Source organism: Schistocerca nitens, chromosome 2 (assembly GCF_023898315.1).
Source record: "Schistocerca nitens isolate TAMUIC-IGC-003100 chromosome 2, iqSchNite1.1, whole genome shotgun sequence".
NCBI classification, from domain to species: Eukaryota; Metazoa; Arthropoda; class Insecta; order Orthoptera; family Acrididae; genus Schistocerca; species Schistocerca nitens.
Window position 1 is genome coordinate 600,462,021 of NC_064615.1, and position 12,328 is coordinate 600,474,348.

Consider the following 12,328-nt stretch of genomic DNA (forward strand, 5'->3'; position numbering starts at 1 on the left):
CATGTACGCTGTGAAAAACTAAGAACCACAGGTGCCACCACGAGCTTCGTGTGGTATTTGTTTACTAGGTGGTGAGAAATTGTTATTTCTTCCGAAAAGCGACACAGTTTCCTCATCTCTCTACGTTCATTTAGAGGCTGGACGCGCCGCGCATTCGGGAGGATGAAAGTCCAAATCTGTGTCCGGCCATCGGGATTTAGGCTGTCGATGATTTCCTTAAATCGCTTATCAGGATGCTGTAAAGGGCAGGGCCTATTTCTTTCCCACCCCTCCATAATTCGAGCCTGTGCTCCGTCTCTAACGACTTCGTTGTCGACGGGACATTAAGCTCTAATCTTCCTTCCTTCGTTCTATGTTCAGATCGTTTCGCTTCAGATATTGAGCGAGAATTTCACATTGTTCCATCTGTAGGAATTTACTGATTCATCATTATTTTGTTATTGTGAAAAGTGACTTCTTAGCGTTGAAAAAAAGAAGAAAAACAGAGTAACATGAGAGTAGGACGAGCAGAATGAAGAGTTTGTTAAGATTTACTGCCTATATTACATTTCAATAAATTCTGAAATTCATTCAAAATACGTCGCTTTCTTAGAACTTTAGTGCTCTACATCTATTTATTCCACTTTGTGTCCTTAAAACTTATTTTCTGTCCATGTATAATTGTGGTACTGAGAACCATAGGAGTCCAAAGCAGAGAAAGAAAGTTTTGAGAATGTATGTTCGAAGAAAATAAATTTGTACACAAACTCCCAGTCCCATAGATCTGAACTGTTTTTAACCAAGTCTCAACATTTCATACTTCCTATGAAAAAATAGGGTATCCACTTCATGTTATGTAACATTAATTAACATTTAAGATATATATTTATTATTTATGTTAGCTCTCAAAATTTCTGTGTATAGGCTACTGGCAATAGTGTCTTTTTACAGTTGTAAAGTTTGTTATTAATGTGAAACCAAATCAGAACTGAAAGAACAGATACTAAATGCACCAAACACACATACACAATTACGACCCATTCCAACACTTTATGATCCTAGTCACTATCATTTTCATTAAGCACATTGTATGGTTTGAAATTCAGATAAAACTGCCGATACACCTCCGACTATGAGGTATTACTACTACATACATGATGTAGACATTAAATTATATTGTATACCCTAGATAAAAACTGAGGAGTACAGAGCAACAAAATTATGCTCTGTGCTTTGATGCCACAAGGAAATTAATCCCCTAGAAATTGGTGAGACAGCTTTTCGTGAATTTTCATATATACAGTGTGGAGTTAAAGGTATATATAAAGCTGATTCACCATGAGATCAACAGATATCAGGAGAAGCCATACATGCTAATATAGCAAAATCGATGACAGTGTACTTTAGGCCCTTATCGTTCTCAGCCCTTCAGTTGTTTTTGTCTATTTTAAGTAGCTCATCCGCATTTTCGCAAAGCTTCAGGTTTCCTAATTTTGCTTTTTCCTTTTATTCAAGCAGTTGTACTAAGAAAACAATCATTTTCTCAATAACAATCGTTTTTCCGTTTCAATTAGTGGTGCTCATACATCTATATTGTTGCTTCCAACAATCAAAAATATCAATGACTGGATTTCAGAGCAGGAGTAAAATTCTTTCACCATCCAGTGACGTGGAATCACAGGGCAGATGGTGGACGAGAGGCTAAGAACCGGTAAACTTAAAAGCGCCAGTGTAGCGAAGCAAATAACAACGTTTCGTTCGAGCTGGTAGCAGATAGCATGCATACTTACTCGTAATCTACGCTACTCAATTGCCCTGAAATCACGATCCACGGAGATTTACGTATGTTGTGGTATCCTCCTTCCGTTATCCTATCTTTCGGCGGGAATTAAGATTAGACATAGATACGGGTCGTTTAGATATTCTCTGCTGGAGTATCTTCACTGTTATGAATGGACCAGACGCTCACTGATTTCGTCTATCTTAACTTATCCGATCTGTTAACTTATCCGTAGGGCACATATGCCCCTTCCGATATGGTATCTCACACAGAACAGGAACTATCTGACATGAAAATTCATGTATTGTACTACCGCTCAGATTGTGACGCTATCTTCGACACACAAGTGTCCCTTATTATCCTTCTATGTACAGTCACGATAATAGGTTCACCAGATTACCGGTACGGGGCAGTTTGTTTGTAAACATAGGCAGGGAAAAATCCTCCTTTTCTAGAATGGCTAGTAAGCTCAAAAATAAGAAGGAACGCAATACAGTGTAGGCAATATGTCGTGTAGTTCTGGCGTCTAGTAACTTGAAACTGTATCTCCTGACACTCTCCGTAATTCTCACTTCCCACATTTTGCTCCCCTTAATTTGTAGCGACTGCTATATGATGTCCTTAAAGTGTTACCTGCTAGAGGTTTTTTCAGAGCTCCACTGAGCACTTTTCTACATTTCCTATCAATTCTTGTACCTTTAGCAAAAAACTTGACATTTATAGTAGTGTGTTGTAAATTCGACATAAATGGCTCGATGTGACAATTTCTCTCTAGAATATTCCTATAGAAAGAGATGGGGGCAAGAAAGACATCGATATCATTTTTCCCAGTGAGTAAATGTCAGGTAGTTAACAACATAGAGTGTCGAAGGAATATTATTGAATGTTATGATAAAGAGCTTAAAGATTTATGGTATTTACGATGTAGAAAGGCAGTCACACTGTTGTTTAAAAAGGCTCCCCTAAATATTGTACGATATACTTTATAACTTTAGCTATTGTCTGTGCAATTACTAAAATTACTTCCTCGTCGCCACATGCATTTTGTTTCATTGCACAAGAACACCGAGAGTGGATGTGATTTCCTCGCCTGTTCCCTGTTTTTCTATACCAATGTACTGCCAGTATGCGCACTTCACTAACTCTTTCACTAGTGGTATTAATTTTATTGCCTGTTTTGAATTTTCCAAAACGCGATACCCGTATTTTTTATTTTGATCCAGCCATGTCTGACAAGCTAACCTACATTAAGGGGAAAAAACTTAGAAAAAATAAAAATCGGATAGAGACAACGCGTTCTATTGCTATTCGGAAGCTCGTTCGAGATGAGTCTGATTCTGAAGCTTATTCGGTGAGGTAACAACTTACTCTGGCTGCAGTCGCTCGTGGCCCACCTTGCTCTGATTTTTTCAAATGCCTCCCTTTGTTTACAAGCGAATTCATAACGACAAAACACACTGTGGAACGATCCACTGCAATTTGTTACATAACGCTCTAACTACCAGGTTTCCTCTTACTAACGACTCGCGGTACCAGAGATTCCCGTAAATATCGTCTAAGGCGGTTCGCCATGTTTACTCGCGTAAAAGTTAACTCTGTCTCCTGGAGGTCCAATACTTAAAGAATTCTCCCCTTTCGGATGTCTGTTTGGCGTGAATATTCGGACAGAATTACCTTCATCCACTTCCTGTGTATCATGAATGGTTGTAGTCCTGAGTCTCACAGGTACAGTTCTCCCCAGGATGTGTAAGAATATGGTGCCGATTTCCAAATTTTTCAGTCCAGAGTAAATAAAAAGTAATTGCAATAAAAAATGCCACACTGTTCAGACTCAGTCCCTAAACGTCAATCGATTAGGTCAGCCAACAGATAGTTCACATTGCTTTGTCAGTTGTCAACGGACTGTGTCGCTCATGAATTCTGTATTTGGAAACAGGTCGTGCGTTATATTTTCTATACGAACTAATGTAAATGACATTCTTGTTTGTCAAAGGAAAAAAAAAAAAAGGAAATTAAACGTGCCAAACCCAACACGCTCTTTCATTAGTTATTCGAAAAAGGGCGATAAATTTTAGAAATAAATGAAAAAAAGATAAACGTTCTATCATGTACTTGAGGTATGTGCGGTATTAATATTTTTACATTGTAACCACTTTTCATGAACGTCGGCAGGTATCATTTCCATTCCAAGTTCTGATACATAGTGAACTTTTGTATCGATAAATGTATGATTTAAAAGTTATAAAGTGCACTTTACTAAGCGATCATATACGTACGAGGTCTACTCGGAAAGTAAGGTACGATGGGCCGCGAAATGGAAACCATAGTGAAAATCCGATGATGCACTGGATAGATGTTTCCGGTTGCTTCTTTAGTATGCCCGTCGATCGCATTACGTCTCTCTTTCAGTTCTGAGCGTACAGTGAGCACGTAAAGATGCCTAGAACAATAGTGTCTCCTGCGAAGTACGACTTCCTGTGAGAGATTCCTCCTGATTTCATGCAGCCCACATAACGTAACTGTCATGCATTTCCATCTCCATGACGATTCTCGGCCGCACACTGCAGGGGCAATGAGCAAACCCCTGCAACGTTTTCGATGTGAAATGTTTGATCACCCATCACACAGCCCTGACTTGACTCCCTCTGATTTTCATCTCTACTCACGTGAAACGATGGCTATGAAGATAACATTTTGTAACGGGCAACAGACTGCAGATCATTGTAGAGAATTGGCAGCAGCCCTCTATGACGAGGGTATTGGAAAGTTAGTACAATGCTACGATAAATGTCTCAGTAACAGCGGCGATTATGCAGAGAAGTAGCTAGAAGATGTAGCTAACAGTTGTAAATAAAACATTTTTGATTTTCACTGTGGTTTCCATTCCGTGACCGATCGGACCTTACTTTCAAAATAGCCCTCATATTTCATTACAACATTAGAGAATCAAGTATGCATGATTCACTAACTGCGATCTGTAGAATATCAATGTCATAATGACAGCAGACATTTTTGCGAAATAATATTTATCATAATTTTAGTGTACTTAAAGTTTTTTATAATTTTGAAGTTTATTCAGTGGACTCTGCCGGCATGTCTGTCTCGTTGCTGCAATATATGCACATGATGTTCCTCTTTTACACTCTAATTTCAGCATAACTTACGGGAGTTATTAACGAAAAATATCAGCTGTCACTATCATATAGATATTCTACAGATTGTTTTTCAAAAAGATTTTTGCTTTTTATCCAATATTCCCTGTTCTCATTCACTATTCGGGTAATCCTCAAAAGACCACCAATCATTGGGTCGAATCCGCGAATCATCAGCGGATGCGCGAGCCGTCCATAGGCAAGCTGTTTACTTTCTCGCCGTCAGTATAACAACACGTGGCCGCGTCCCCTGTACGCGGTTCTGTATACAGGGTGATTCACGAAGGTTGGTTCAAAAATGGCTCTGAGCACTATGGGACTTAACATCTGAGGTCATCAGTCCCCCCTACTTAAACCTAACTAACCTAAGGACATCACACACATCCATGCCCGAGGCAGGATACCAACCTGCAACGTAGCGGTCGCGCAGTTCCAAACTGAAGCACCTAGAACCTCTCGGCCTCACCAGCCGGCGTCACGAAGGTATGAAAATGTTATTCCACAATTAAAACTAAATAAAAAAGTTCATATAAACATAGATCCGCAAATGTTCAGTTACGTAGTTACGGCAAAAAAAATTTGCCTGAAATTTAGCAACTTCGCTAATATGAAACCACCGCAAAACTGTACGAGGTTAAATCAAAGCACGATATGCTTTTATTTTATTGTTATTGATCTAGTGAATCCAATGAAACATGTCCTACACCTGTATCTTCAGTAGTTTTCCACAAAATCCAGAGAGGCGATATTCGTTAACTGCAGCCGTAGCATTACCATTACATTTGCCATAAATAAACACCATATCGGCGTATTTATCTGTTGTAAATTTGAAAGGCATCCCTATTTCATAAATAATCTACAAACTACAACAGTTACTATGTGCTTTCACTTAAATACACTGTTTTTATTATGTTCTTTCACTGAACTATACAGAAAACTAGCTCGTTTCAAGGTTAGGAACTGACTGAAACAACTCACTAACCGTTTCCAACAATGACATAAACGTTTCTACATATTTGATGAAAAGTAAACAAATTTAATTCTATAAGAATCTTTGCTTCTCCTGATGTTATGGAAGGCAGGACCTCTGTTTATATGAACGTTTTTTCTTTAGTTTTACTTGTAGAATAACATATTAAAATATTTCTGTACCTTCGTGGATCAGCCTGTATACGGAACCGCGTGTAGGAGCCGCGTCCGCGTGCTCTGTCATACTGACGGCGAGAAAGTAAACAGCTTGCCTATAGACGGCCCGCGCATCCACTGATGATGCGCGGATTCGACCCAATGATTGGTGGTCTTTTGGGGATTACCCGAATAGTGAATGAGAACAAGGAATATTGGATAAAAAGCACAAAAACTTTTTGAAAAATAATCTGTAGAATAACAGTATGATAGTGACAGACTGTAGATTGGAGAAGCCGTAAGTCTGTTTTCCAGATTCTACTTTTACGCCTATAACTTTCTACTTGACGATTTTGTCTAGGTAGAACATCCCTCCATTTTGTGGCAACCACTTCTTGGTTTTTCATTTTGGCCCTAAATTAGGTCTTAATAGTTTTCATTTATTTTCTCCCTACCACCGGATCACTATGGTACGATTTGTTTAGGACCCGTTCTCTATATTGGAATCCAGCAGTTTTATTCTATAGTTTTCATTTATTTTCTCCTTAGCAACGGATCACTATGGTACAATTTGTTTAGGACCCGTTCTCTATATTGGAATCCAGCTGTTTCATTCTATAGTTTTCATTTATTTCCTCCTTACCAACGGATCACTATGGTACGATTTGTTTAGGATCCGTTCTCTATAATGGAATCCAGCTGTTTTATTCGATGACTTACGGCCTTTTAGCGGTGTTTTTTTCTGACTAACAACGAACGTTGGGTAAAAAGATTCCGAGCTTTTCCGTTCTAATGTTTTGTTTTTAAAGTTTTTAAAACAATTTTAAAATGTTAAAATTTCCATGCCAGTGTATACCTCTGTTTGTTACTCTTTGTGGATTTATTGTTATACAAATGTTCATCTGAAGATATGGCTTTTAGTGCCACGAAATCGGTAGTGATCCAATAATAAAGAACTAAGTACAGCTGAAGCGGTTATTAACACTCAACAAAAAATAAATTTTATAGTACTTTATACTCAAAGATCAAAAGTGTAGGAATGTGTAAGCCAAAAACATTGTATAAGCGAGCGATGGTACATACTACCATGTTACATGAACAAATTCACCAAATGGAAAGTGCAAGTGAAACATGCGATGTGACAAATGTGGATGAAAGAACGCCAGAAATCAGCCAGCTGGAGTATGCAAACTAACAAATACATCTCCAGGACCACACACATGTGTTAACAGCGCTGGAACATCTATCTACATCTACATCTACAGGGTTATTCTGCAATTCACAGTTACGTGCCTGGCAGAGGGTTCATCGAACCATTTTCATACTACTTTTCTACAATTCCACTCTCGAATGGCGCGTGGGAAAAAGGAAAACGTAAATCTTTCCGTTAGAGCTCTGATTTCTCTAATTTTATTATGACGATATTTCTCCCTACGTGGGTGGGTGTCAACAAAATATTTTCGCATTCGGAAGAGAAAGTTGGTGATTGAAATTTCGTAAATAGATCTCCCCGCAAAGAAACCCGCCTTTGTTTCAGTGACTGCCACCCCAACACGCGAATCATATCAGTGACACTCTCACCCCTATCGCGCCATAACACGAAACGAGCTGCCCTTCTTTGCACTTTTTCGATGTCCTCCGTCAATCCTACCTGGTAAGGATCTCACACCGAGCAGCAATATTCCAGCAGAGGACTGACAAGTGTAATGCAGGCTGTCTCTTTAGTGGGTTTTGCGCATCTTCTAAGTGTTCTGCCGACAAAGCACAGTCTTTGTTTCGCCTTCCCCACAATATTATCTATGTGGTCTTTCCAATTTAAGTTGCTCGTAATTGTAGTTCCTAGGTATTTAGTCGAAATGACAGCCCTTAGATTTGTGCGATTTATCGTATACCCAAAATTTATCGGATTTCTTATAGTACCCAAGTGGATGACTTCGCACTTTTCTTTGTTTAGTTCCAATGGCCACTTTCCGCACCATACAGAAAATCTCTCTAGATCATTTTGTAATTGGAATTGATCGTCTGATGATTTTACTAGACGGTAAAATTTCGGCTTCGTCTGCAAACAATCTTCGGGGGTAAATCGTAAGTAACACCAAACGATACATTCGTAATACGGAACTAGTGCTACAAAAGTTGTTTCTAACCTAAAAACCAAGAGAAAAATACGACAAAATGTAATATAGCAGCATATTATATCTATCACATAATACGTTTAACGTATGTATAAAAGGAAAGATGTATTTCAGGCCACTGATGATGCTTCCCAATTAAAAAAGCGAAACGCGTATGTAATAAACAAACTGCCTTCATTTCGTTGGACAGACGGTACGTACCTCCACGACTTTAGAGCAACTAAGGAAAAGACGGAAAACAGATAAAAACAAAGATATTTTATTGCTGTTATTATTAAAATTCTGGACATATGTGGCACGTTAAAATTCTGATGACAGAAGTTATAGTCTGGGATGAGAGAGGAGGATAACAACTGCAAAGTGTGACCCCGCCTCCAATAGACCAAACCATGACACCGTGCCTGGTCCGCTGTTAAGCGCCAGTGTGGCCACAGCCTTTAAGGAATGTCCCAGCGCGTGACGGTCAACGGATGGGCTGGCAGTGAAGTGCTTGTTTTTGCAGGTGAACCGGCCGCTGAGTATGAAGAAGGACGGCATCCAGACCCGCAAGCGCAAGCCCAAGACACCGGCCACGAGCCGCGACAGCCCGCCCACGCGTGGCGGACACGTGGAGCACGTGCTGCACTCCGGCCGCCAAGTCGTCGGTGAGTACTTGCCCCCCCCTGCCAACGGGGTCTCGAGCTGCCAATCTTGGTCCGCATGTCTTCGTAGCCTATTCTCCTACCAGGAGCCCAGGGCTGGTACTGGAATCATTTTTTAATTTTTTTTTTTTAATTTGTGGTAAGGACTATGGGACCAAACTGCTAAGGCCAACGGTCCCTAGGCTTATGCACCACTTATTCTAACTTAAACTAACTTACGCTAAGGACAACACACACACCCATACCCGAGGGAGGACTCGAAACTCCAACGGGGGGAGCCGCACGAACCGTGACAAGACTCCCGTAGACCGCACGGCTACCCCGCGCAGCCTGGAATCATTGCCTCGCTACTCTTTGGTTTCCGGCTAGCATGAAGCATTATATTGCCTTTCGGAGTGGCGATTCAGCAGCCAGCGTTAATAAACACTGAAATATTATTCACGTATCAGTTTTCGAACCTGCCAGTTGAAGACAAGTTTAAAAAATCGTTTATCTACACTTCGCAACAGAATTAAAGGAACACTTTTTGAAAACCCATTATTCCCACCCATTGCGACGCTTAAGTTTGAAATTTGGCTCAAATGCGCGTACGATCTTCCTTTGTAACAGTCCCAAAGTGTACACGAGAGCAAAACTTGCGGTCGCCCCTGCGCTCCAAAGGGCTCAGAACACACGCAGCCCCACAGTGTCGGCCGGCCAAAGTGGCCGAGCGGTTCTAGGCGTTACAGTCTGGAACCGCGTGACCGCTAAGGACATCACACACATCCATGCCCGAGGCAGGATTCTAACCTGCGACCGTAGCGGTCGCGCGGTTCCAGACTGTAGCGCCCAGATCCGATCGGCCACACTGGCCGGCAAACTGTGGTGGTATTTCGTGTCAATGTGACATCATTAACCCACCTTACAGCTTATGTGAACTTATGAGCTGTGGAATTTTCTCGAATGTGTCGACACCTTGCTGTTTGAAACATCACCAAGACCGGGGGTGACGTCACGGGGTGCTAGGCTTTTGCACCATTACAGAGGAAGGCTAAGGTTCCGTTGACCCAAATTTCAAACTTAAGCGTCACAATGGGTGTGAATTATGGGGTTTCGAAAAAGTGATCCCTCAGTTCTGTTGCGCAATGTAGATACTTTTAAAATGTTTAGCGATCCGATCCATTATCACGCGGGTGTCTACTAAATATCTACGGCCGGAAGACGTGTTTGTAATATGTAATGATACTCACAAACCTAGACCATGAATCAGTCTACCTATTAGTGTAAACCGCATCAAAATTCCTTCAGTAGTTTTGGAAAATAGCCATACCATATAGACTGAAAAATGCGGTAGGGGACGTCGTAATGTGTGCAGATATAGTGTGATTCACATGTAACGTATTAGTAACTGCCACAACAGAATACTGCGTGGAAACGAAATAGCAAAGACGTAAAAACTATTAAGAAATGCGCTACCTGAGAGCAAACAACAAGCTCGAAGCTTGTCGCGTTACATAAAACAAACAGTATAAAATTTTGGTACACTGTGTTTTCCGCTATACGCATATTTGTTGTTCTCATTCACAGCTTTACGTCACTTAGATGAAGGAAGGGAGTGGAGAACATTATATCTTAACGGTTCCTTAGCGAGCAGGTTTTTAGAGACGAAATGCTATTTCGACTGTAAAAGGATGAGAGACGACGTTGGCCATGATCTTATTTAGAGAACCATAATAGCATTTGCCTGAAGTGATTACGGGAAGCTAATTCAGGATGTCCGAATAGAGATTTAAGTTTTGTTCCTTCAAGTGTCACTTGTAATATCTTCGTATGCCGATGCCAGAACGAAATCATGAGTTGAGATTTACTAGACTCATAAGTAATGCGAAACAGATCTACATCTACATCTACATGGTCAAATACATCTGCAAGTCACACTGATCCGCCTGGCAGAGGGTCATCGAACTACCTTCACAATAAATCTCTAATACTCCATCTTGAACAGCGCGAGGAAAAAAAAATGAACACCTATATCATTCCGTGCGAACTCTAATTTCCCTCATTTTATTATGATGATCATTTCTTCCTATGTATATCAGAATTCGAATGAGAAATCTGCTGATTGAAATTTCGTGAGAAGATCCAGCCGCAACGAGAAACGCCTTTGTTTTTTTGATCCCCACCCCAGATAGCGTCTCACGCCCGTGACACTATCTCACCTAGTGCTGCTCCTCTTTGAACTTTCTTACGAACAAGCAAAATGCAGGCAATTTCGTTAGTAGATCTGTTCTGCAAAAATAAATAAATAAATAAATCTTTGTGTTCTTTTCAGTTTAAATTGTTCGTAGTTGTAATTCCCAGGTATTTAGTTAAATTTACGGCCTTTAGATTTGGCTGATTCATCGTTTAACCGAAGTTTAACGAATTTCTTTCAGCACTTATGTGGATAACATCACATTTTTCATTACTTAGGGTCAATTTCCATTTTTCGCACCATACAGATATCTTTTCTAAATCGTTTTGTAATTGGTTTTGATCTTCAGGGGACGATGAACGACAGCATCATCTCCAACCAACCTAAGACGGCTGCTCGGATTGTCTCCTGAATCGTTTATACAGATAAGGAACAGCAGAGGGTCTCTTACACTACCTTGGGGAAAACCAGAAGTCACTTCTGTTTTACGCGATGACTTTCCATCAGTTTCTACAAACTGTGACCTCTCTGATAGAAAATCACGAATCCATTCGCATAACTGAATCTATATCCCACAAACACGCAATTTGATTACAAGCCGCTTGTATTGTGTCGCCAGTAGAACAGAAGCAGAAACGGCAGAGTGAGTCGGTCAGGAACGCTCAGTGACTTCGAACGTGGACTAGAGCGCACGCCGCTTAACTTGACGGGTGGCCGGAGACTTTGAGCACCCTGCATTCGGTTATGGTTGGGTAGTCTTCTGATGCGATGTAGTCAGACAGTGCGTTAGCGGGTGTTGTGTGATGTTCTTAGGTTAGTTAGGTTTAAGTAGTTCTAAGTTCCAGGGGACTGATGACTACAGCTGTTAAGCCCCATTGTGCTCAGAGCCATTTTTTTTAGTGCGTTAGCTGCGCTCCATTCCGCAGTCGCCGAGTGACTGCCGACTGTTAAGGTTTCGTACGCATACAAGAAAAGTGACAAGCACAATGATTTACGTCTTTGTGAGGAAGGCCACGTCATCAACCTGTGTGCGTTCGAAATACGGAGCTGTATAAAATGTGTAACGTATAAAATTAATAATGCATGGTAATAGGATGAACAGTGACAACATTAATAGACATCTTTGCATTGTTTGTCGTTTCCATCGATCAATAGAAGAAAATATCGTGATGAGTAATCGGGAAAAACCGCGGCACTTATCTTTCCCGCTATAACTCGGAAAATACGTTGTGATGTCTTGCCAAATAAAAATTAAAAAGAAGAAGAAAGGGAACTTAGCGAAAAATGTAAATTTACTGACACATCCTGGATCTGCAGTGGCCTTTGACCATCCTCAGACAACT

The 12,328-nt window shown here is 40.6% G+C and overlaps 1 protein-coding gene across 4 annotated transcripts in view; it reads left to right on the forward strand.

The window, feature by feature from the left end:
- The window catches only part of LOC126236679 (box A-binding factor-like), a 157,958-nt gene that overhangs the window by 84,129 nt on the left and 61,501 nt on the right, over window positions 1-12,328 (forward strand). For all 4 annotated transcript variants that reach the window (XM_049946166.1, XM_049946169.1, XM_049946168.1 and 1 more), the window contains one exon: window positions 8,674-8,815. In XM_049946166.1, the coding sequence (XP_049802123.1) occupies window positions 8,674-8,815 (142 nt within the window). The remainder of the gene's footprint in view (window positions 1-8,673; window positions 8,816-12,328) is intronic.